General features: G+C 44.2%; 1 protein-coding gene and 1 long non-coding RNA gene across 2 annotated transcripts in view; one reads left to right on the top strand and one right to left on the bottom strand.

Annotated features, from left to right (window-relative positions):
• Positions 1-21,664, bottom strand: LOC125174617 (uncharacterized). The gene is made up of 3 exons (XR_007155475.1): positions 21,592-21,664; positions 16,168-16,295; positions 1-200 (listed from the first exon to the last, which is right to left on the bottom strand). It is a non-coding gene; the product is annotated as an uncharacterized LOC125174617 (long non-coding RNA).
• Positions 21,665-21,786: 122 nt separating this feature from the next.
• CNOT10 (CCR4-NOT transcription complex subunit 10) overlaps positions 21,787-26,993 on the top strand; it is a 70,722-nt gene continuing 65,515 nt past the window's right edge. Inside the window, exon 1 of the mRNA XM_047875367.1 lies at positions 21,787-22,049. Within this exon, the coding sequence (XP_047731323.1) occupies positions 22,028-22,049 (22 nt within the window). The 5' untranslated portion in view covers positions 21,787-22,027. The remainder of the gene's footprint in view (positions 22,050-26,993) is intronic.

Below are 26,993 nucleotides of genomic sequence, written 5' to 3'. Positions count from 1 at the left end.
CAGGACATCACCAGTTTCATCTTGTCCCCATCAACCTAATGCTGAGGCTAACCTCCTGTGAGTGTGGCTGAGAAACGAGGGCTCCTTTCTTCGGCCCAGATCCCACACCCAGTACTGAGGCTCTACCTCCGATGTGGCACCACTGAGAATCCGTAGGGCTCTGATTGTCCCGCCTCCGCTCACCAGGTGGTGGTTCCATGCTGGAAGAGGCGAGAGAAAACGTGATGTTGCTGCCCCCTCTCTACTGAGCGCCCAATTCCCAAGGCAACAGTGTCACTGGGAGAGAAGTGTGCTGCTGTCCCCATCCCCCCCTTCAGAGTGAGGGCTCAGAGATTTTGCCTAAGGGGAGAAGCAGGCTGGAAAAAGAAAGCTCTTATTCTCTTCCAAAGGAACTGACTTCATCTGCTACCAATGTGGAGAAGTTCAAGCCTGAGGGTTCTCTGAAAAACAGGGGAGATTGTGGTGAAAGGCAACTGGGGGGAGACTGACACATTTATTGGACATATAGGCAAAGTATAGGGCATCTGGTTTCCCTGAGAAACCCTGGGAAAGAGAGCTGGGAGGAACCTGCCTGGGATCAGAATAAACTCAAATACTGCGCTCAAAAACTACCCAAAGGAGCCTGAAATTCATTGGTTTAGTCTGGGGAACAATTTTTGCACCAGGTCTGAAAATAATAGAGTAGCCAGTGGACGCTTAGTGGAGTTTAACAGTGGTGTGGCCCAAGGAAGAGACATCAAAGAAAGCCCCCCCAGGCCCTCCACATCCAGGACAAGTGTAGACAAGCAGGCTTCCCCCAGCCCCAGGGTGACAGTCGAGGCTACCACAGGGAAGGGGGAGGAAGGAGAGGGAACAGACTACAGTAAAACAATCCAGCCGGTCACTAAACAAATAAGCAAATAACAACAACAAGCCCTACCGGAAATGTTGCTACAGTATTATCTAAAATGTCCCGGTTAAGCTCCGACTCTTGGTTTGAGCTCAGGTCATGATCTCATGGTTCATGGGATCGAGCTCCGTGTAGAGGTTCATAGTGACAGCTCGGAGGCTGCTTGGGATTCTCTCTCTCCCTCTCTCTCTCTGCCCCCTCCCCAGCTTGCACAAACACATGAACACACCTGCTGTCTCTCTCTCTATAAAGAAAGCCTTAAACATTAATCAATTAATCGAAATAAGATGAAACGTCCAGTTTCAGGGTGCCTGGCTGGCTCAGTCGGTAGGGCATGCGACTCTTGATCTCAGGGGCATGTGAGTTCAAGCCCCATGTTGGGTGTAAGGGTTACTTAAATAAATAAATAAACTTAATAATGTCCAGTTTCTGGGGTGCCTAGGTGACTCAGTCATTAAGTGTCCAGCTTTGGCTCAGGTCATGGTCTCGTGGTTCTTGAGTTCGAGCCCCGCGTCGGGCTCTGTGCTGACAGTGCACAGCCTGCTGAGGATTCTCTCTCTCTCCCTCCCTCTCTGCCCCTCACTCACGTGCACCCTCTCTCTTAAAAAAACAAAAGAAAACATAAAAGTGGGAATTAAAGTGTGTGAAGAGGAAAAAATGTCACTCAAATACCAGCACACTAACTTCAGCAACATATAAAAATTATGCACCATGACCAAGAGAGATTTATCCTAGGAATGCAAGTTTGGTTTAACACCTGAAAAACAATTATTTTAATATATCATGTCACTAAAATGAAAACAGAATTACAGGATCATCTCAATAGACACAAAAAAGCATTTGATAAAATTTAATACCTTTTAATGAAAAAAAAAAAAAAAACAACACTCAACAAACTAGGAACAGAAGGGAACCTGACAAGAGTGTCTATAAAAAACTCACAAATGGGACACCTGGGTGGCTCAGTTGGTTAAACGTCCAACTTCAGCTCAGGTGGTGATCTCATGGTCAGTGAGTTCGAGCCCCACATCGGGCTGTGTGCTGACAGCTCAGAGCCTGGAGCCTGCTTCAGACTCTGTCCCTACCTCTCTGCCCTCCCCCGCTCACACTCTCTCTCTCAAAAATAAACATTAAAACTTTTTTTAAAAAAAATTCACAAACAGGGGCGCCTGGGTGGCTCAGTCGGTTGAGCGTCCGACTTCGGCTCAACAGATAACATAATATCTAACAGTGAAAGATTGGACGTTTTCCCCCTAAAATCAGGAATAAGACAAGGATGTCCACCCTTGCTATTTCTGTTCAAAGTTACAACAGAAGTTCTAGTAAGGGAAATTAGGCAGGAAAAAAAGGCATCCAGGTTGGAAAGGAAGAAGCAAAACTGTGTCTAATCCACAGATGAAGTAAATGCGGGAGCACACGGCAAACTAGGGGCCGAGTGCAAAGTACCACACACCCTCCACCAGGTGGGGCATGTGAGATATTCCTCAGGCACTACTGGCTGCCCAAGGACAAAGGAGAGGGAAAGAAAACCAACAGTTAACTTATAGAGCTAACTGTCATGATGGGACCTGAGTCTCCATCAGTTTACAATATCTTTAAAAATTACAAGAAAACGGTAATCTTATCAATACCCTAATCTCCAGGAACTCCCTACTGTCTTCATGTTAATGCTTTGCTGGAGGGAAAAACAACCTTAGTTTGGCCATAGCTAGGCCTCCAGGATCCTGTGAGTCTCCTTTAACTTGTGAAAATCTCTTTGGGGCACCTGGGTGGCTCAGTCTGATTTCAGCTCAGGTCATGATCTCACGGTTCGTGAGTTCGAGCCCCGCATCGGGCTCTGTGCGGATAGCTCAGAGCCTGGAGCCTGTTTCAGATTCTGTGTCTCCCTCTCTCTCTCTCTCTCTCTGCTCTTCCCCCGCTTGCACTCTGTCTCTTTCGCTCTCTCTCAAAAATAAATCAGTAATAAACAAAAATTTCTTTTAACCCCTTTAAGAAACTTCCTCTTGGGGTGTCTGGGTGGCTCAGTCGGTTAAGCGTCTGACTTGGTTTCAGGTCATGATCTCTCAGTTCCTCAGTTGGAGCCTCAGTTCAGGCTCTGTGCTGACAGTCAGAGCCTGAAGCCTGCTTCAGATTCTGTCTCCATCTTTGTCTGTCCCTCCCCCATGCATGCTCTGTCTCTCAAAAATAAACATTAAAAAAAATTTTTTTTTTAATAAAAAGGAAACTTTCTCTTGACTTTACCTCCCCCAGCTCCATGGTATATAATGGGCCACGCTTCACAGCCCCAGTGCAGCTCTTTCTGCCCACGGGTCCTGTCCCCCGGGCTTTAATAAAATCACCTTTTTGCACCAAGGAGGTCTTCAAGAATTCTTTCTTAGCCGTCAGCTTCGAACCCCCACCATTCCAAAACCTCATCAATGTGACCTTGTATATAGAAAATCCTAAGGAATTACATGGAAAACTACTTTCAATTTTCATGAAAGTTGCAGAATGCAAGAATTGCAGACTACAAAGGTCAATTTTGGATCAAAATTGCCAATACAAAGTTGCAGAATACAAAAGTCAGTTTTTTCTATATACTTTCAATGAATAATCTAGAAATGAAATTAAGAAAATAATTCCATTTGAAATAGCATCAAAAAGAATATAATACTTTGAAATACACTTAACAAAACAAGTATAATATTATACTCTGAAAACTACAAAATATTGTTGAAAGGATATCTAAATAAATGGGGGGGGGGGGAATCCCATATTTATGGGTCAGAAGACTTAATATTATAAGGGTAGCAATTCTCCCCAAATTGATCTAAGATTCAATGCAATCTCTATCAGAATAACCAGCTGATATCTTTATGGGAACTTACAAGCTGATTCTAAAATGCATATAGCATTGGGGCACATGTGTGGCTCAGTTGGCTAATCGTCCAACTTCTGCTCAGCTCATGATCTCATGGTTTATGGGTTCGAGTCCTGCATCAGGATCGGAGCTGAGCCTGCTTGGGATTCTCTCCCTCTCCTCTCTCTCTCCCCCTCCCCCACTTGTGCAAGTGCACTCTCTCTCTCTCAAAAATAAATAAATAAAACTTAAAAAAAATAAAATGTATATAGCATCACAAGAACTTCTGAAAAGCCCAAAACAATCTTGAAAAAGAACAACCTTGGAAGACTCGCACGTCCTTATTTCAAAATGCAGTACAAAGCAATGGTAATCGAGACAGTATGGTCCCGGCTTAAGGTCAGACACAAATGTCTATGAACAGAATCGAGAGCCCAGAAACAAACCCATGTGTCTAAGGAAAACTGTGTTATCTTGAGATAGAGACAGAGAGCAGGGGGAGGAGCAGAGTGTGAAAAGAGAGAGAATCCTAAGCAAGCACCTCGCTGTCAGTGAGCCAGCCACGGGGCTCAATCCCACTAACTGTGGGATCATGACCTGAGCTGAAATCAAGAGTCAGAAGCTTAACCGACTGAGCCATCCATGCGCCCCTAGGGTCAATTTTTTACAAAAACACCGAGACTATTCATTGAGGAAAGAATAGTTCTTTCAAACATTGGTGCTGGCAAAACTGGATATCCACATGCAGACCATATATAAACATTAACTCAAGATGAAGCAAAAACTTAAATGTAAGATCTATAACTACAAAACTCTTAGAAGAACACAGAGGTATATCTTCATAACCTTGGATTTCACAACGTACTCTTGGATATAACACAAAAAACATTAGCAACAAAGAAAAAATGGATAAATGAAGCTGCTTCAAAATTAAAAACTTTTACAACATGGGTAGACCCTAATAGCATTATGCTAAGTGAAACATCGGAAAGAAAGACACATACTGTATGACCTCACTTATATATGTAATCTTTTTTTCAAGTTTATTTATTTATTTTGAGAGAGAGAGAGAGAGAGAGAGAGAGAGAGAGAGAGCACAAGCAGGGGAGGGGCAGAGAGAGAGAGAAAGGGAAAGAGAGAGAATTCCAAGCAGGCTCCGCACCTTAAGCACAGAGCCCAACTCAGGACTCTATCCCAGAAACCATGAGATCACAGCCTGAACCGAAATCAAGAGTCAAATGCTTAACCAACCAACCCAGGTACCTCTTATATGTGGAATCTTCAAAGATAAATGTAACTCACAGGTACAGAAAACAGATTGGTGGCTGTCAGAGGTTGAGGATGGGCGAAATGGGTGAACGTGGTCAAAAGGTGCATACTTCGAGTTATAAAATAAATAATAAGTTCTGGGTATATAATGTATAGCATGGTGTTAGTTAATAATATGTTGCATATTTGAAGGTTTCTAAGAGAGTAGATCTTAAAAGTTCTCATTATAAGTGAAAAGTCTGTAACTGTGTATGACGGATATTAACAACACTTGTAGTAGTAATCAGTATGCAGTATATGCAAATATCAAATCATTATACTGTATACCTGAAACTAACATAATGTTATATGCCAATTATATCCCAATCTTTAAAACTTTAAAACTTCTGTACTTCAAAGGACACTATCAAGAAAGTGAAAAGATAACCACACTATGGGAGCAAATATTTGCAAATCATATTTTTGATAAAAGACTTGTGTGAAGAATATTTAAGTAATTTATACAACTCAATAATAAAAAGACAATTTTTTTTAAATTTTTTTTTCAACTTTTATTTATTTTTGGGACAGAGAGAGAGAGAGAGCATGAACAGGGGAGGGGCAGAGAGAGAGGGAGACACAGAATCGGAAGCAGGCTCCAGGCTCTGAGCCATCAGCCCAGAGCCTGACGCGGGGCTCGAACTCACAGACCGCGAGATCGTGACCTGGCTGAAGTCGGACGCTTAACCGACTGCACCACCCAGGCGCCCCAAAAAGACGATTTTAAAATGGGCAAAGAGGGGATACCTGGCTGGCTCAGCCGGTAGAACATGTGACTCTTGATCTTGAGGTTGTAAGTTCAAGTCCCACATCGGGGGTAGAGATTACATTAAAACATTTTTTAGGGGCACCTGGGTGGCCCAGTTGGTTAAACAACCGACTCTTGGTTTTGACTTGGGTCATGATCTCATGGTTCCTGGGATCGAGTTCCGTGTAGGGCTCTGTGCTAATGACATGGAGCCTGCTTGGGAACCTCTCTCTCCCTCTCTCTGCTCCTCCCCTGCTCCCACACTCCCTCTCTCTCAAAATAAATTTTAAAAAAATTTAATAAAATATTAAAAATTTTTTTAATTAAAAAACATAAAAATGAGCAAAGAGGGGCATCCGGCTGGCTCAGTTGGTGGAGCACGTGACTCGTGGTGTCGAGCCCCATGTTGGACATGGAGATTAATTGAAAAAAAAATAATAATAAAATAAAAAATAAAATGCACAAAGGATCTGAACAGACATTTTTCCAAGAAAGATGTGCAGTCAATAGGCACATAAAAAGATGCTCAACATCATTAGTCATCACAGACTTGACAATCAAAACTGTAAGATATAAAATAAGAGATAATAACAAGTGTTGACGAGGATATGAAAAGAGCAGAACCCTCCCACGATGTTGGAGGGAGTGTAAAATGGTGCAGCTACTTTGGATGCGATTTGGAAGTTCCTGAAAAGATTCAGCATTTGAGTCTGAGCAATTGCACTCCTAGGTATACACCCAAGAGAAATGGAAACGTACGTCCACAGAAATACTTGCCCATCGATAGTCATGGTAGCTTTATTCATAAGAGCCTCAGAGTAGAAATAATCAAATGGCCATCACGTGATGAATTAATAAAGCAACATGGTATTTACAAACAGTGGAATATTAGTTGGCTGTGAAAAGGAATGGAGTGCTGATACAGGCTGCAACTTGGATGAACCTTGAAAACGTTATGCTAAGTGGAAAAAAGCCGGTAACAGAAGGCATACGTTGTACGATTCTCTTCATATGAGATGTCCAGAATAGGCAAATCCTCAAATAGTCGGTTTGAGATACAAGGCAGATTAGTGACTGCCTGGAGGTGTGGGAGGAGCAGGAAAGAGCTAGTAACAGGTGCAGCGTCTCTGTGAGTAGTGAGGAAAATGTTGTGGAATTCGAGAGTGTGATGGGTGCACAACTTTGTGAATATACTAGAACACAACAAACTGTACACTTTAAGTGGGTGGATTGCATGATGTATGAATTATATCTCAATATACCTGTTTCTTTAAAAAAAGAAGCAAGAATGAGCAAAGAAACTGGTGACCGTGAAGGTGTATCTAAAACACATACACAACAAAGCTAAATTAGGGAATTCAAGGTGTGGTAAATTATAACAACAAACGATCATTGGGGACCTGTACTCCCACAGACACACATGGAAAAATTTTAATTTCAAAAAGGTTAAGGATTGGGGCAGCTGGGTGGCTCAGTCAGTCGGGCGTCCGACTTTGGCTCGGGTCATGATCTCGCAGTCCGTGAGTTCGAGCCCCACGTCGGGCTCTGTGCTGACAGCTCAGAGCCTGGAGCCTGTTTCGGATTCTGTGTCTCCCTCTCTCTCTGACCTTCCCCCATTCATGCTCTGTCTCTCTCTGTCTCAAAAATGAATAAACGTTAAAAAAAAAAAAAGGTTAAGGATTGCAGTTGATTAAGACATTGTGTATATAACTTTTTTATTTTTACATTTATTTATTTTTGAGAGATGGAGAGAGACAGAGCATGAGCAGGGGAGGGGCAGAGAGAGGAGGAGACACAGAATCCGAAGCAGGTTCCAGGCTCTGTGCTGACGCGGGGCTCGAACCCACAAACCGCGAGATCATGACCGGAGCCGAAGTCGGACGCCCAACTGACTGAGCCACTCAGGCACCTCAGACATATTGGGTATATAAAAAGTCATGATTTGAGAATAATTTTTTAGAAAGGAAACAGTCCTGGAGATAGCCAGGATATCAACTTATTCCTCTGAAAATTGTTAATTACAGGGAAAGAACTAAACACTTCTGCTTTTCTAATGTAAGTAGAACTCCAAGGTGACCCGATATCCCCATGTGTAAGGGAACGTGTTTCAGTATAGAAGAATTCTAGCTAGAGCTGGGGCTAGGGTAAGGCGAGTCGTGCCCAGGGCAGAAAATTTAAGCAGTCACTCACCTAGCCCTGATTCTAGTTAACAAACACAGCAGCGTCCAAGTTAGAAAATTGTTTCAACCATTGGTGAAATAACTGACTCAGGCAGTAGTCATTAGTGCGGCTAAAATAACTACAAGAAAAACTGATAGGAAATGTACAAAAATCAGGTTGTCACTATCTGAATCCAGTGATCAATCTTCATGGCATGAGAAGTGAGACAACCAACATCACGTGCCTCCTGGCAAGGGTACAGAAAGTACACAGCACCACTCAGGATTTTCAGGAAAAAAAAAATTTGAATCATAACACAACGAAACTGGGGTAACCTGGCTGGTTGGCTCAGTCTTGTGGAGCATGGAACTCTTGACCTCAGGATTATGAGTTTGAGCCCCACGTTGGGTGTAGAGATTACTTAAAAAACAAAGTCTTTAAAAAAATGCTTTTAATGTTTATTTATTTTTGAGAGAGACACAGAGTGTGAGCAGGAGAGGGTCAGAGAGAGAGGAAGACACAGACTCCAAAGCAAGCTCCAGGCTCCGAACTGTCAGCACAGTGCCTGATGCAGGACTCGAACTCATGAACCTGAGCCCAAGTCAGACACTTAACCGACACTTAACCACCCAGGCACCCCAAAAATAAAATCTTTAAATAATAATCAGGATAATAATGCATTCAAACCTTTAAAACTGACCCCTAGTCTGCAAGAAATATTGAGCATAAAGGATTCAGTCCACAAGGAAGCAATATACAAGATCTCAAAGGAGGGACTTTATATTAGACTCTAATTTCATCAACAAGCCAATGAAAGGAAAAATAAGAGGGGAGGGGAGTGTTCTAGATTAAGAGAAACATAAGACTTAAAAGACTTAAAGGAAACACAAGAGTCATAACAACCAAATAAAACAGATCCTGTTTGATCTTGATTCTAAACAGAAATCACAAAAAGAATTTTTTATACAGCTGAGGAAATTTGAGTAGGGCTTGGTAATTGAATGATATTAAATAATCATTTGCATTTTGTTAGATGTGATAATGGCATTGTGGTCATGCAAGAAAATACTCGGAGATTTCTTTTTGAGTTGCATACTGAAGTGTTTAGAGGTGAATGGAACCATGGCTGGGATTTGCTTTAAAATATTCCAGCAAAAAAAACCTAACGAGGGGGAAGGGGCAGATGAAACAAGTCTGTGGTTAAATGAAGCTAGGGGATGGCCACATGGGGTTTGTTGTACTCTCTAGCTTTGGGGAAGTTTGGAAAGTTTCACAGTAAAAATTCCAAAAATATGGGTACACCATTATTCAACTAAAACCCACTGTGGAGTATGTGTCCTAGAGGAGCTCTTATCGTACGTATGTTCAAAAGTGAGTTCTGCTTTGTAAAATGAAAATTGGAGATGAGTTCAATGTCTGCCAGGAAAAGAACAGATAGAGGTAAAGTGATAAGAGGCTGTCCTGTCAGCAGCCACTCCCTGTTCCTCCTAGTTAATAAAATCCTGATTTTCTTTATCCCTCACAGAAATGTCTTGTGAATGCAACGTGATGGATCCAAGGCACGCTCTGGAAGCTCCTGTCTTTCCACCAGTAATTGATGCAGTGGCAGGGAGGCAACCACCTGTGCCAAAGAGAGCTCAGGGCAACTGGGTGAGAGTCTAGGAAGATCCCCACACTTCATTGATTCTAAGGCACACAAGCTTTCATTTCTGAAATTGGCAGATTTCTCACAATTGATAGCATCTCACAAGCACTGTCATTGGATGGCTGTTGTAGTGTGTTTGTCACTCCGTGTGTGTGTGTGTGTGTGTGTGTGTGTGTGTGTGTGTACAAACATGATCTGAAAACATATCCTTTGTGACATCTTCTGGTAAGATCCAGAAAGTACGAGAATTACAACTTTTAGAGTGGGTCTTCTTCGCCCTCCTCTTTCTTCTTCTTCTTCTTCTTCTTCTTCTTCTTCTTCTTCTCCTCCTCCTCCTCCTCCTCCTCCTCCTCCTCCTCCTCCTCCTCCTTCTTCTTCTTAAGATTTTATTTTTAAGTAATCTCTGTACCCAACATGCGGCTCAAACTTACAACTCCGAGGTGAAGAGTCCCTCGCTCCACTGACTGAGCCAGCCAGGTGTCCCCAGAATGGGTCTTCTTGAGACAACACGGCACACTCTGTGAGGAGATGCTGCACTGGCCGTGTTCCTGATGGCACAGAGGGTAACATCTTGGGGGAGAACACGGACATGGAAGGTGCTGATTTAAAAAGTGATTTAGAATAGAACTCTGGTGACAAGGCCTTCTGAAAACACCAATTTCTTTCATTTCTATTTTCCTGTTTTGTACACCCAGGATAATTTTTAAAGATTTATGTCAAAGTTTGGGGCGTCTGGGTGGCTCAATCAGTTAAACCGTTCGACTCTTGGTTTCGGCTCAGGTCATGGTCTCGAGGTTTGTGGGTTCGAGCCCCACATCCTGGTCTGAGCTGACAGTGCAGAGCCTGCTTGGGATTCTCACCCCATAAATAAACTTTATTTTAAAAAAAGATTTATGTCTAAGTTTAAAAGGGCCATTTTTAAGAGTATAAAACAAAACTTCTAAGGGATAAGAAAGCATTGCCAGTTTAAATGTCGGAATTTTTGTTTTTTTAGAACTTAAAAAAAAGTGTGCTTTACAATTGATGAAATGAGGTACCTCTCTATTAGGAAATAAGGCTTGTTGGGAATGCAAGCTGGTGCAGCCACTCTGGAAAACAGTATGGAGGTTCCTCAAAAAACTAAACATAGAACTACCCTACGACCCAGCAATTGCACTACTAGGCATTTATCCAAAGAATACAGGTGTGCTGTTTCGAAGGGACATGTGCACCCCCATGTTTATAGCAGCACTATCGACAACAGCCAAAGTATGGAAAGAGCCCAGATGTCCACCAACAAGCCATCAAAGAGCCCAGATGTCCAAAGAGCCCAATGTCCAAAGAGTGGATAAAGAAGATGTGGTATATACATACAATGGAGTATTACTCGGCAACCATAAAGAATGAAATCTTGCCATTGGCAACTACTTGGATGGAACTGGAGGGTATTATGCTAAGTGAAATTAGTCAGAGAAAGACAAAAGTCATATGACTTCACTCATACGTGGAATTTAAGATACAAAACAGATGAACATTAAGGGAAAGGAAGCAAAAATAATATAAAAACAGGGAGGGGAACAAAACAGAAGAGACTCTTAAATATGGAGAACAAACAGGGTTACTGGAGGGGTGCTGGGAGGGGGGATGGGCTAAATGGGTAAGGGACACTAAGGAATCTACTCCTGAAATCATTCTTGCACTGTATGCTAATTTGGATGTAAATTACACAAAATAAAATTTAAAAAAATAATAAAAGCTTTCAACAGACAGGCCAATTCATAATTAATAAAAAATTCTTTTGAAGGTTAAAAAAAAAAAGAAAGAAAGAAAAGAAAAGAAGGCTGGGGAGCTTGGGTGGCTCAGTCAGTTAAGCGTCTGACTTTGACTCAGCTTAGGATCTTGCAGTTTGTGAGTTCGAGCCCCACGTCGGGCTCTGTGCTGACAGCTCAGAGCCTGGGTCTGCCTCGGATTCTGTGTCTCCCCCTCTCTCTGCCCTTTCCCCACTCGTGCTCTCTCTCTCAAAAATAAACATAAAGAAAAATTTTGTTAAAGAAAAGAAGGCTAGAAAGGGGAAATTCTTCTTTGCCCCCTCCATCCCCTTCCTGCTCTGGATAGTGTCAGGCCAGGGCACAGCTGTGGCAGTTATCTTGGGACCACCAGGGGAAGACAAAAAGGATCCCAGGGGGGCCAAATTGCATCCTGACATTGCTGAGTCACTAATCTAGCAATGGAACATCGTACCTGCAGATTTCCATCAATGAGGTAATTAATGCCTGTATCACTTATGAGACTTTTACTTCGGAATCATGCTACAAAACTATACTGAATTAACAATTATCTAGTAGAGTACTGAGCAGTTTGAAATACACAATATAATTGAATATAAATATTTTGTATATTTAAAAATATATTTTATCTAGATATAAACATATTTTACATGAATACTGTATATTTTATAAACATATATACATTTCTATCTCAAAAATATTGAGTTTTTTTTTTAAAAAAAAAAAGCAAGTTTCAGGGACGCTTGGGTGGCTTAGTCAGTTTAGCGTCCAACTGTTGATTTCAGCTCAGGTCACGATCCCGGGGTTGGGGATGGAGCCCCATCACTGGGTTCCACGCTGATCGTGGAGCCTGCTTAAGATTCTCTCTCTCTCACTACCTCTGCCCATCTCTCCATCTCACACACTCTCTCTAAAATAAATTTTAGGGGCGCCTGGGTGGCTCAGTCGGTTGAGCGGCCGACTTTGGCTCAAGTCATGATCTCGCGGTCCGTGAGCTCAAGCCCCGCATCGGGCTCTGTGCTGACAGCTCAGAGCCTGGAGCCTGTTTCATATTCTGTGTCTCCCTCTCTCTGACCCTCCCCTGTTCATGCTCTGTCTCTCCCTGTCTCAAAAATAAATAAAATTTTTTTTTTTTTTTTAATTTTTTTTTTAACGTTTATTTATTTTTGGGACAGAGAGAGACAGAGCATGAACGGGGGAGGGGCAGAGAGAGAGGGAGACACAGCATCGGAAACAGGCTCCAGGCTCTGAGCCATCAGCCCAGAGCCTGACGCGGGGCTCGAACTCCCGGACCGCGAGATCGTGACCTGGCTGAAGTCGGACGCTTAACCGACTGCGCCACCCAGGCGCCCCTAAATAAAATGTTAAGAAAAAAATTTTTTTAATAAATTTTTTAAAAAGGAAGTTTCAGGGGCGCCTGGGTGGCTCAGTCGGTTGAGCGTCCGACTTCGGCTCAGGTCATGACCTCACAGTTTGTGAGTTCGAGCCCCGCATCAGGCTCTGTGCTAACTGCTTGCGTAGAGCCTGGAGCCTGCTTCAGATTCTGTGTCTCCTTCTCTCTCTGCCCCTCCCCTGCTCACGCTTTGTCTCACTCTGTTTCTCAAAAATAAATCAATGTAAAAAAATTTTTTTTAAATCTTTAAAAAAAAAAAGGAAGTTTCAGAATAATATCACATGTGCAATACTTATATAAAGTTAAATGACTAATTCAGTGTCGTGTATGTGTTTTAAACACGGACTACAATACGTGGATACACGGACGAGAAGGACACATCTTCAGCGTAGTCGATACCAGTGGGAAGAGAGTAAGGGAAACGCAATCAGGACGGGAATATAAATGGGACTCATCTGCACCAATAATGATTTGCATATTTTTCAAAAAAATATCCAAAGCAAATGTGGCAAATATTAACTTTGTTAAATCCAACTGGTAAATAAACTTGTCATATTCTTCATTTGTGTGTGTGTTATGAAATACAATTATGATGGTGATGATAAAACTCTCATTACTCAATTTTCACATGTTTATAATTGAAATAATCTCAAATTCACATTGTAGGGCATAATAAAAATATGCTGAACATACATATATTTTTTCTTCACTTTTAAATTAGAAATGTTCACTGCAGATGGCGCCAGAGTCATGAAAAACACTAGGCTGTTGCCAGAATTAATTCTCTTCAAGAAAGGTACCAGACAGAATTGTGAAAATTCCATGTATGCTATTAAGACTTCTACCAGCAATAGCTGACATTTACATATCAGTGGCTTAGAATCCAGGATAAAGATACAAATCTAAATGCCAACAACCTTTGTAGAACTCCTCCCAAAGGAGTAAAGGACCTCCTTCAGGAGGGCATGGGAGGAGAGGGGACGACTGACTTAATAGGTTGTTTCCAAGTCTTTTGCCAAAGGATTTATACTGGCCAGGGTCTAAGCAGGAAAAGAGAAACCACTCTAAGCATTTAAAACAGGGGAGGAAACCCCAGAGGGAATCTAATACAAGGAATTGGATGGAGGAGCAGAGAAACCTGGCAAGGGAGTGAGGCAACCCAGACCTTAGCAAGAGCAGGGCCCAGTACTGCCTCCTCCTGGAGCAAGCGGGGAAGGGTAAGGGGGGTGGGGGGTGTTCATGGAGTCCAAGGGGTCACTGAGCAAAACCAGAACTACCCAAGCCCGTTTGGGGATGAAGCCTTTGCCAGAAAGACTACCTGATTGCCTTCTGATTCCCCAATGATGCCTCTCATTGGCTGGGCTTAGCCAGGAGTCAGCTCACCTGGGAGCCTGGGAAACAGCCTGTAGGAGCGAGCCCGTGATACAGAGCAGAGCAGAGCCAAGAGCAAAAATGAGATCTGAGGGAGAGAGGATCCGATCCACTGGTTGTAACCTTCATTAGTTATAGTTAAACTTTCTTGGGGCACCTGGGTGGCTCAGTGGCTTAAGCGTTGGACTTTGGCTCAGGTTGTGATCTCGGGATTCCCGAGTTCCATCCCATGGGGCTCTGGGCGATCAGCACAGAGCCAGCTTCAGAAACTCTGTCCCTCTCTCCCTGACCCTACCTCTCCCCCACCTCCACTTCTCCCCCCTCTCTTTCTCAAAAATAAACATTAAAAAAACAGATTCTCTCTCCCTCTGCCCCTTGTCCCTCTCTGCACCCACCCCCATGCGCATGTGTGTGCGCAAGTGCTCACTCTCCAAAAAAAACCTTTCTTGTTTCTCATTTTTTTCCTCATATTTATTTATGTTATTTTAGAGAGAGAAAGAGAGAGCATGTGCGAGTGGGGGAGAGGAGCCAAAGGGGAGAGAGAGAGAGAGAGAGAGAGAGAGAGAGAGAGAGAGAATCCTAAGCAGGCTTCCCACGAAGCCTGATGCCCACGGCCCCGAGATCATGACCTGAGCCAAAATCAAAAGCTGTATGCTCAAGCGACTGAGCCACCCAGGTGTCCTCCTCGTATTTATTTTTAAAATGCTTCTCAACTCCGGTATACCTAGAGTCGTCAGGTTTGGGGGGTGGGAGGGAGAGACCCTAGATGCCAACTGAATCTGAATTTCAGATAAACAATGCAAAATTTGGAATACACATAACAAAAGTTTTTAGTATTTATCTGAAATTCAAATTTAACTGGGCATCCTGTGTGGTACACACCTTGTACACCATATACTAGGTATAACTCTAAATGAAATGCTTTAAAAATAAAACTTGTACATCCAACTCTACAAAAAACAAAATGTATCCTAGCTTGCACATGTGTAAGGGAGTAGGAAAGACTATTTCACAGAAGTGGATGATGCCACTCTGTTCCACTCTGGCGACATAGGCTTTGGATATGGGGCCAGACGGAGGCAGTGCAAAATTTAATGGGGTACCAAAAAACTCAGTAAGTAATCAAGATAAATAATAGCTTAATACAATATTTTTAAATAAAAATGAATGCAAAAAATCCACAAGGAAGAAAATATCAAAAATTTTAGTATGACTGGATCAGTAACAACGCTGTGCTGAGATACATTGGAACCTGAGGCAAAAGGAAAAATGGGTAATACTGATCCCATCTTTACTTAAAATATTGACATATTATTCAACATGAATATATTAATTCCTGATTTTTAAAAATATTGCCTTAGGGGCTCCTGGGTGACTCAGTTGGTTAAGTGTCGGACCCTTGATTTCAGCTCAGGTCATGATCCCAGGGTTGTGGGATCAAGCCCTACGTCAGGGTCCACGCTGGGCATGAAGCCTACTTGGGATTCTCTCTTTCTTTCTCCCTCTGTCCCTACGTCTCCCCTGCCAGCCACTTGTGCATGCACACACGCACGCTCTCTCAAAATAAATCAACTTAAAAATATTGCCTTAAAACGTTATTTGTCTTGATTACTCAATTTCTTGGCACTTCGTTAAATTTTTGCACCTGAAGTGAGTGTTTAGCACTGTTTGGAACCATTTCAGGGTCACACAAAATTTACCAGATTTGGATCAAAGGTTAGTGGCACACTTTCAGTTAGCAAATAGTTTTCCCTTAGAAGCTTGATTTGAATATCCAGTGAATAAGAAGTGAAGCTGGGATGGGAGCTTGATGTCCATCCCTGTGGATGTCACTGCTTTGGTGCAAAACCAGCAGAAATTTATGCTTTCACATCTCTGTGGTACTTCTTGGCAATTACGATTCACTGTGATGAGTCGGTTGCAAAATAATTTGTAGTTTCCATCAGAAGTTTGATTATGGGAATAACGACATTTAACTCTTTGCACCCTTAAAAAAAGCCAGATCAAGAGTCCAAGAACTCTTTTCAAGTGCCCGTTCTGACACTTACTAGCTGAGCGAGTTGGTTTACTTCTTGGAGCCTCAGTTTTCTCATCCAAAAAATAGGTTTGAGTATCCACATCCATATCACGAGGATGTTGAGGACGAAAAGGAACAACGCAAAACCTCTTTATGAAACTGTAAAAGACCATAGAAAAGGGTCACTACCCCGAATACACTGAGGAATTCTCATTGTCTAAGTCATGCTGCATTCGTGGATACTGGCATGTTTGGTAAACATAAGTACAATGATGATATTTAAAGACAGTGTTTGGAGATGACAGCTGAGGTGATGGAGAGGGGATTCATACAAGAGATTGTTTCCATAGGGGAATAGAAGACTTGAAAATTACTAGTACAGGGGTGCCTAGTGGCTCAGTTGGTTAAGCATTCGACTTTGCCTCAGGTCATGATCTCACAGTCTGTGAGTTCGAGCCCCGCGTCTGGCTCTGTGCTGATAGCTCCATGGCTCAGAGCCTGGAGCCTGCTTCGGATTCTGTGTCTCCCTCTCTCTGCCCCTCCCTCATTCATGCTGTCTCTCTCTGTCTCAAGAATAAACATTAAAAAAAAAAAAAAAGAAAATTACTAATACAGCCGTGGGTAGTCAGGAACGTCTTCTTGAGGAGAGATGATGCCCGTGTTTTCAGGGAAGGAAATGGGGACTGGCTGTAAGGGAGGGAGGGTGTGGATGGGGTGGAAGCTGAAAAGGGATTATAGGCAGGTCATGAAGGGTCTTAACCCATTTTCAGGAGTTTGGACTTGGTGCTAAGAGCAGTGAAGTGTTTTAAACGGAAGTGGACATGATCAGATTAGCATTAAGAACCTATCTCTGGCTAAATGAAGGCATTCTAGAGTGGAGAGACTGGACGAGAAGGCTGCTGTGGCTCTTGTCTCAGTCAGAGGTGATAGTGACCTGGGAGAGTGGCAGTGAGAATGGAAGGATCCATCAAACGGAGGAGGTAAAATCCACGGACTCGGTTGGTTGGTTGGTTGGTTGGTTGGTTGGTTGGTTGGTTGGTTGAACAAGATGGGGGATGAAGAATCGGGAGATGGTTTGCAGTTATTTATTGCTATATGATAAGCACCCCAAATGTAGCAGTTTAAAAGAACAACTTGTATATCCACATGCAAAAGGATGAAGTTGGCCCCCTAGCTGGCATGATGTATAAAAATTAATTCAAAATGCGTCAAAGACCTAAATGTAAGAGCTAAAACGATTTTTTTTAAAAAAGAGCCAAGAGGAGCCCAGTGGCTCAGTCAGTTAAGCATCCGACTCTTGATTTGGGCTCAGGTCGTGATCTCGAAGATGTGGGATCAAGTCGTGCATTGGGCTCTGCACCGAGCACAGAGCCTGCTTGAGACTCTCTCTCTCCCTCTCTCTGCCCCTCTTCCAGTCTCAGTCTCTCCCCACCCCATAAACAAACAAACATTAAAAAAAAAAAACACATTTAGGGGCACCTGGGGGGCTCAGTCAGTTAAGCGTCCAACTTCAGCTCAGGTCATGATCTCACAGTTTATGGGTTTGAGGCCCACATTGGGCCCTGTGCCGACAGCTCAGAGCCTGGATCCTGCTTTGGATTCTGTGTCTCCCTCTCTTTCTGCCCCTCCCCTGCTTGCACTCTGTCTCTCTCTCTCAAAAATAAACATTAAAATATATATATTAAAAAAAAAAGAGGGGCACCTGGGTGGCTCATTTGCTTAAGTGACGTGTCTGACTTTCACTCAGGTCATGATCTCACCATTTAGGAGTTCAAGCCCAGCATTCAGCTCTCTGCTGTCAGTATGGAGCCTGCTTCGGATCCTCTATCCTTCCCCCACCCCGCCCCTCCGCTGCTCACTCTCTCTCTCTCAAAAAAAAAAACATTAAAAAAATAATAAAATTTAAAAAGAGTTAAAAAATTATAAAATTCTTAGGGAAAGCAAGAATAAATCTTCATGACCTGGTTTATTAGATATGATACAAAAAGCAGAGTTGACAAAAGAAAAAATAGATAAGTTGGACTTCATCAAAGTTAAAAACTTTTCTGCTTCAAAGGACTCAATCAAGAAAAAGACAAGTCATAGATGGGAGAAGATACGTGCAAATTATATATATGATAAAATATGACTTTTATAATTAACAATATAAAGAAGGGCACCTGGCTGGCTGAGTTGGAAGAACATGTGACTTTTTTTTTTTTAATTTTTTTTTTCAACGTTTATTTATTTTTGGGACAGAGAGAGACAGAGCATGAACGGGGGAGGGGCAGAGAGAGAGGGAGACACAGAGTCGGAAACAGGCTCCAGGCTCTGAGCCATCAGCCCAGAGCCCGACGCGGGGCTCGAACTCACGGACCGCGAGATCGTGACCTGACTGAAGTCGGACGCCTAACCGACTGCGCCACCCAGGTGCCCCGAACATGTGACTTTTGATCTCGGTGTTGTGGGTTCAAGCCCCACGTCGGGCTCTGTGCTGACGGCTCAGAGCCTGGAGCCTGCTTCAGATTCTGTGTCTTCCTCTCTCTCTGCCCCTCCCCTGCTCACACTCTGTCAATCTCTCAAAAAATAGACGTTAAAAAAATTTTTTTTTAATAAGAAAGCTGAAACAATTTCAGCAACAAAATAGCATAATATTGAATCGTAAACACAATAGAAAATAAATATTCATGGGTCCATAATGATAAAGTTTATGACTGAATAAGTAACTGAATGCGGGAGAAGAGACAGATCTCCCTCAGAGAAGGTAATCTATCTACATACACGCCTTACTGCAGGAGGCAGGACGTTCTAAACTGTCCTCCACTCCCCCACCAGAGTGTCCAACTGCACGTAATGACTTGCTTCCCAAGAGTAAAGTGTGGGGGTAACTTTACAGCGGAGAAGCCTGGCAGACACCCCGAGCCCGGTGATCAAGGGTAACATCGTCATTTTGCTAGGATGCTCTCTCCATTTGACATGAGAACAACACGTCACCTCTGTGGTTTTCCACCTAAAAACCCATAATTTTAGTCTAGCTGTAGCTGAACTCAAGGGGTGCCGCCCTTGGGGTGCATCAACTTGAATACCACCCAAAGAAGTGCTGAAGGCAAAGAACTTTTTATCACTTGTTACATGGAAGGAGACCGATAGTTCTCAAAGCACTGTCTTCCTGTGGGATTAGCACAGGATGTTTTTCTTCAGGCTTTCAGGGGGCAGGGCAGGGAGCTTGCATATACATTAAAGAACTTACACATATTCTCTCAGGCTCTTTGCCCCAACTGTGCATGCCTAACATGCTAACGGGCTGGTGCATATTGGGATGCTCAAAAAATGGCAGAAAACCCCACCTATAGGAGGAAATCTTAGTATTATAACGAGCTAAAAGTAACTTCAAAACAATTCAGGGGGACACAAATAATAATGAATAAAAAAATGGGGTGCCTGGCCGGCTCAATCGGTAGAGCATGTGACTCTTGATCTGGGGGTTGTGAGTTCGAGCCCCATGTTGGATGTAGAAATTACTTCAAAATAAAATCTTAAAAAAAAAAAAAGACAATGCAGGGGGTCTTCTGTGTAAGATCCTCAGCTCCAGTCCAGCTCAAACTGGCTCACCTAAGGGGCTATCCGGTGAAACACCTAGCTGGGCAGTCTCCTTGGCTGGAATTCCTGGTTCTGCAAGACGAAACACATTCCTTCCCTGTTTTTGTCCCTTCCCCTCCTCCCTTCTGCTGAGAGCTTTGAACACTCTGATCTGAGTAACTCCTCTGCTGGGTCCTAGCTAACAGGGGCAGGGGTATCCTGAAATGGCAGACCCCACTGATCGGAGGCCCATGAAGTCATACTAGCAGGTGTCCTGGTGCCGCTTTATCTGGTCTCCTGGAGGTCTTTTCCATGTCAAGAGACTTGGAATCTAAAAAACGCCTTGATTCTTCATGTTTAAGATTTCACTAGGTACATTTGGTAATTGTATCCATCTGTAGTGTAGTGCGGATTAACTACTTGTCCCACAAATTGCTTTGAATGATAAAGCAGGCATTCATACCCCTGGAGCCGAAGCCTATGTGTTCCTCGGTTGGTCCGGCCGCGCCTGGGTACACATTGATGAGGGAGCGTAAGACAAACTGAGGGCAAAGTACAGGCTAACAGCACCCCCGGGCCCCCAGGTGGAATGTGTGTGCTATTTCTTGGACACTCCTGGCTACCCAAGAACAAAGGAAAGGGGCTTAAGTGCTGGCCATGGTGATGTGGGAAACTAAGGCAAACGAAATTTTAAATTCCCTTACTGCCTACAGCCCATTGACAAGTGCTTGAAACAGGCAGAGTGGCCTCCCTCTAGGATCTCAGCTGCCTCCGTGACGACACTTTGCTAGGGACAAAAGGGAATCTTGGCTTAGCATCATCCTGACCCCCAGGAACCTGTAAGTCCACTTTAACGTTACAAAAATTCCTTTGGAGACTTCCTGTATCTCAACACCCCCAAGATATAAGCTGGCAATCATATTCTAAGCTTATGGCCCCCTGATATACAGATGTATATCTGGGTCTCATGACTGAGGTTTTACTAAATGGTAATAAATGGTGTTTTCCCAACAGCACCTAGCCTCTCAAGGTCCTGGAAACCTTGCTTCTGAAATTCCTTAGAGTCTTAACCTATCCCTAACCTCCTCCCTACCTGACGATATATAATCAGTCACCCGTCACAACCCCAGGGCAGCTCTTTCTGCCCACGGGTCCTCTCCCCATGTTTTAGTAAAATCACCTTTTTGCACCAAAGACGTCTTCAAGGACTTTCTTGGCCGTCGGCTCCAGACCCCACCATCGCCCCAAAACTTCATCAATATGACCATTAACGTTTTGAATTGACAAGTTGGAGGTCTGGGTGCCAGCTTCATAACCATGAACAAAATATTGGGAAACCCAAATCAAAGAGCATTCTTCAAAAATCCTGACCAGTACTCCTTAAAGCTGTCAAGATTGTCAAGAACAAGAAAAACCTGAGAAACTATCAGCCAAGCATGGCCTAAGAAGACATAATGAATATGTGTAATGTCGTGTCTTTTGACAGGATACTGGAACAGAAAAGAGACATCGGGGAAAACTGGTGAAATTCATATAGTAATGTACCAGTCAAGGTGGTTTCTTAGATGTGACAGACGTACCATGGTAACTTAGTCAAAATTTAAGAGGCTCACAACAGGGGACTCTAGGTCAGGAGTATGCAGGAACTCTATGCATCGCCGTTGCAATCTTCTGTAAAGCTAAAACTATTCTAAAATGTTTTCTTTTCAAACGGCAACTGCAACAGTGCCTTCTCACAGAATTGTGAGAAATCAGCGAGAGCTTACAGGCCAAGTGCAAGGGGCAATGCTTAGCGCACAGATGACAGGTGTTACTAGTGCTATTTTACGTAAACTGCGGGAGGGACGAGAGCCCCGACACCAAGGTATTTTAATCACGATAAGCAAGAGGCACTCACCCCACGATCCCAACCGGCAAACCCACCACGCGCCCACAACTCCACGCGAGCGCACTTCCGGCCGGGCGCGCACGCACGCAGACGCACTGGCCGCCGGGGGCGGAGCGCGCAGGACGACGCCAGCGTGGGGCGGGGCTGGCCGCCGTTCCCACACGGGCGGCGGCCCCCGGAAGTGGCGTGTCTGGGGATGTCGCGGAGCGGAAGCCGAGTGTGGCGGGAGGCCGGCTGGAGACGCTGTCTCCTGTTGCTAGACGACGCGAACTAGCCTTCGTCACTTCCTCAGCCCGCCGTCTACCCACTCCCCAGGCCGGAACTCGGGGGCCCGGAGCCGCGGTGGGCACAGAGTCGTTCTCCGAGGCCCAGGACCGCGGCCCGCTCGGCAGCTGGAGTCGAGGCCACGCCACCCGCGGGGAAGAACCCAAGCTGGAGTGGGAAGATGGCTGCAGACAAGCCTGCAGGTGAGGCGCCCACGCCCGGGGCGGGCGGACCCTGGCGCTGAGTAGGTGGGGACTAGGGGGTGGGGACCCGAGGGTGACTTTAATTTGGGTGTGCGTTCCTCTCCCCCGTCCTCTCCCTTGGCCGCCCCTAACGTGAGTCTTTGGGCCCCAAGGCCGGTAGTTTTTTTTTACGTAAGTGCAGTATGAAGCCGCCACCGACCGCCTTTGCCCCGCTCGCCGGAATATCGGACTTACATTTGTGTGGCCACTTCACGGGCTTTTCGGTTTTCCAGGGGGGAAGGCGGATCACCCCGCAGCACACGGGTGCCTTATGTCCCCTGGCTCAGGATAGGGCTCACCTGGGCTATTTCGCCCACGTGAGACTGCCTCTGGTCAGCGATGTCCTATGAAGTTAGCTTTGTGAAAACTGTTTAAATAGTCCTAAAACTGAAGTGTCTCTCTTCGTTCTGTGCTAATACTTTGAGCTTAGGACCTATTTTCCCCTAGTTCCTCAAGGTTAGCTCATTTAATTTCGACTGATTTCTTTATGGATTAGTACCCCATTCCTAGAGTCTTCTCCGTTAAGGTGTATAAAATTCTTTCCTGCCTGCCTCCGGGAGGGTCTGCCGTATGTTTCCTGTAAGAAGTGAATGTTCTCTGTGGCATCCAGGTTCATTGGAAGAACTTCACTCGCAGGTCTTAGAAGTGGTCAACACTTTGTCTTTTCTAAAGATTTCACTGTAAAAAGCTCATCTCAGTATTCTGAAGGTTTTGATCTCAATGACTGATGGTCGGACTAGATTTGAAACGAAAGTGAGCCAGTCCTGCTATCGGAAATTTGTTAAAAGATCTCTGCAGCAGTCTGCTGAGAAGGAAAACCATAGAGAAAAAGTTTACAAATTGAGGATAATAGAGTGTGCTGTAGAATGTTAGGTAGGCTGGTCCCAGGAGGCTTCTGGTGGGGGTGGTAACTGAGCAGAAACTCCCATGAAATGACAGAGTGACCGTATGGAATGGGGCAGGCTGGATAGCGAGAATGTTCCAGGCGGGAAATCAGCGTGGCTTGTCCAGGGCCGGACCAAGCTGTCCGACATCTTCCGTCCTTAACTGAAGGCAGCGTCTCTGCGTCCCGGGTTTACGGTTCCTACTTGGCCATATCCCTGCGCTTGCTTGGAATGGGCTTTTTAATTTTTTTTTTTTCAACGTTTATTTATTTTTGGGACAGAGACAGAGCATGAACGGGGGAGGGGCAGAGAGAGAGGGAGGCACAGAATCGGAAACAGGCTCCAGGCTCCGAGCCATCAGCCCAGAGCCCGACGCGGGGCTCGAACTCACGGACCGCGAGATCGTGACCTGGCTGAAGTCGGACGCTTAACCGACCGCGCCACCCAGGCGCCCCATTAGTAACGTTTTTTGTTTTTTGTTTTTAAAGGATTTTTGCTTTTTTTTTTTTAAATTTTTTTTTCAACATTTATTTATTTTTGGGACAGAGACAGAGCATGAACGGGGGAGGGGCAGAGAGAGAGGGAGACACAGAATCGGAAACAGGCTCCAGGCTCTGAGCCATCAGCCCAGAGCCCGACGCGGGGCTCGAACTCACGGACCGCGAGATCGTGACCTGGCCGAAGTCGGACGCTTAACCGACTGCGCCACCCAGGCGCTCCATTAGTAACGTTTTTTATAAGTTGATTTATTTTGAGAGAGAGAGAGAGGGCCGAGCAGGGGAAGGGTGGAGGGGGGCAAGGGGTGAGAGAATCCCAAGCAGGCTCCGCACTGTCAGCACAGAGCCTAATGAGATGTGGGGCTCAAAGTCACCAACCATGAGACCAGGACCTGAGCCAAGATCGACAGTCAGACGCTTAACCGGCTGAACCACCCGGGTGCCCCTCATGGTCTAGCTTACATGCTGCTTCATCTCTGAGCTCCTGAGCTCAGGGCCCTTGTCACGGAGGGTAAGAAAAGAGACCCGTGAAAGCACGTAAGAAAGTGACCTGATCACAGCGTGGGAAGGGGGAGGTTAAAGTGAAACGAGACCGGAAGCCCAAAGACTAGCTAAAAGCGGCTAGTGCTATAGTAATTTATTCAGTAAATATTTACCCATGGCCTGCCTTGCCAGGCACTGACATAATCTCTGTAATCATGGAGCTTATGGTATGAAAGACAAACACGTAAACTAAAAAAATACTTGTGAGTTTAAGTTGTGATGAATATTGTAAGAAAAGGAAGTAAGAGGACCAAGGATAACTGAGAGCAAGGACCCTGTTAAGAATGGATTGGGTAGAAAAGGAATCACTCTCTTAGAGGTAACATTTTGTGACTGATTGGGTATAGTAGGTAAGCAGAAAGGCTTCCTCTTTACGCAAGGTTCTTAGTTGAACCTCAGTTTCTCATTTGCAAAATGGGGGTCCTAACAGTTTTCCAACTTACTCGTGTATTTTTTTAACATTTTATTAAAAAAATTCTTTTACGTTTGTTTATTTTTGAGAGATGAGATAGAAAACAAGTAGGGGAGGGGCAGAGAGAGAGAGAGAATCTGAATCAGGCTCCAGGCTCTGAGCTGTCAGCGCAAGAGCCCAAAGCAGGTCTCGAAACCACGGACCACGAGATCCTGACCTGAGCCGAAGTCCGATGCTTAACCGACTGAGCCACCCAGGCGCCCGTGAGATTTCATTTCTAAGTAGGCTCTGCACCCAATGTGGGCCTCGAACTTACAACCCTGAGATCAGGGTCGCGTGTTCCACCGACTGTGCCAGCCAGGCGCCCTCTAACTTTTAATAGCGTTTTAGTTTATCTACTCACAGGGTTGTTGCTTGTGTGCCTCACCTGGGGTCAGGTGTTTGTTTTAGCTCACATCCTTTGAGAAGCAGAACCTAACTCGAGTGCTCTCCGTTTGGAAGGTGCAAACGCAGAGTGGTAGAGGTGAGAGAGGAGAAGGCCAGGCCGAGGGAGGTGCAGTCTGTTACATACTTGGCTCCTGTTCCTCCCTGAGCTGAGAGAGAGCAGGCCGCTTGCATGTGGGGTTTTTCTGAAAGGGCTGCAGGGAGACACTGCACTTCAGGGTAGTCCATATGAGAGAGAGGAAAGGGATAGCTTAGCGGTCCAGCTTCCTCCTGTTTCCTGTTTCTAGTTGGTAAAGACTCATTCCGCGGGAGACACATTTACCCTTGCTTCTGGATTGTATGGCTTCTCAGTGACTGATCGGCCAGCAGTTCTCCCACCCTGATTTGTATGAGACCAAATTGTAGAGGGAGGACGGATGGAGACCAACCAAAGACAAAGGCTCAAGGGGGCAGTGGGGGGCTCACGAGGTCCGTGTCCCTGTATGACATATAAAAGTGGTGTGAAACTGGTTTCATTTTTTACTAAGGAAGTACCAACAGTGTTTTAGGGTGATTTATTTGACTTTGATTTTTATGGTCATCTGAGAGGAGAAAGTGGCTGGAATTAGGACACAAAATCCTAGATTTGAATTTATCTGGGAATTTGGACCGTGGGCATGGCTGTAGTAGGCTTCGTAGAAAAAGGTTGATAATATTATGAATAAGGGAAAGGTAGAGCCTGACCTGATGGGTAATATGAAATCAGCTTTCAAAGATAGCTTTAAAATTTTAAGCCAGGATGGCCATAAAAATGATAAGAAGAACAAACGAATGGGAAGATTTTAAGCCAAGGCTATTTTTATTTTATTAAAGACACCCAAAACTGATTATTATTATTATTATTATTAAATGTATAAGGTAAAAAACTATTAAGTCCTCTATTGCCCCTACCCAATTCCTGTCTCCAGGTAGCCAATACTGAGTTTGTGTGTTCTTCCAGACTTGTCTACACCTACCCAAGCTCACACTGACTTAAAAATATATATGGCTCAGTCATTTGAACATCCGACTCTTGATTTGGGCTCAGGTCATGATCCCAGGGTCATGGGTTAAGATTTTCTCTTTTCTCCCTCTGCTTCTCTACCCTGCTTCATGCTTTCTCTCTCTCTAAAATCAAAAAATAAAAATAAAATATATGTGCAGATGACGTGGTACTGTCCTGCCGTTTGCTTTCTTCAGGGTTCAGTAGAGAATCCGCATATTTGGTATTTTTTCAGCTTCGTATTACAAGTGATTTCAAACATCCAAAAAAATTGAAAAAATGAGTATCCATATACCCACCACCTAGTTTAACAATTGTTACATTTTGCAGTAGTTACTTCTTCTTTATCTAGCTAAAATTCTTAATGTTGAATATTTCTTTTGTTTTTAAGTTTATTTATGTTGAGAGAGCATGAGTTGGGGGGAGGGGCAGAGAGGAGAGAGAGAATCCCGAGCAGGCTCAGTGTTGAAAGCGAGAGCCGGATGCGGGGCTCCATCTCGTGACCTGAGCTGAAATCAAAAGTTGGACGCTCAACCACCTGGGCCACCCGGGCGCCCCAATGTTGAATCGTTACAGATACTTCATCTCTAAATATTTCACCATGCACTTTTTTTAAATAAGGCCTTTCACCGATATAACCGTTGTCATACTTTAGAAAATTACTATTTAAATACACTGAACTTCCCCAAAGTAAGCTGTACTTACCTGACAAAGTATCAGTTAATAAGGTAATAATAAGGCAAAATGATGAAAAGTACAGCCCAGGGAAGAGAGTCAACAATACAGTGACCACACTTACTGTGGTGAGTGCCAAGTAATACAGAGTTGAATCAACGTGTTGTGCACCTGAAACTAATCAGTTACAAAAACCACCTGTGCTTTTCAAACTAAGATCCAGTCAAGATTCACACATTATATTTTTTAGGTCTCTTCAGTGTCTTCATTCCCACTATCTCCCTTTTTGTTTTGTTTTGTTTTGTTGCATGACAGTGATCTTTTGAAGAGACGAAGTCAGTTGTCTTGTATAATACCCCACATTCCGGATTTGTCTGATTGTTTCTTCCTGGTATCCTTGTCCTTGGTCCTTGTCTTCTATATTTTCTG

The sequence above is a fragment of the Prionailurus viverrinus genome, chromosome C2 (assembly GCF_022837055.1).
Source record: "Prionailurus viverrinus isolate Anna chromosome C2, UM_Priviv_1.0, whole genome shotgun sequence".
Lineage (NCBI taxonomy): Eukaryota > Metazoa > Chordata > Mammalia > Carnivora > Felidae > Prionailurus > Prionailurus viverrinus.
The sequence above is the reverse complement of the archived record's forward strand: the minus strand, read 5'-3'. Positions and strand labels throughout refer to the sequence as shown.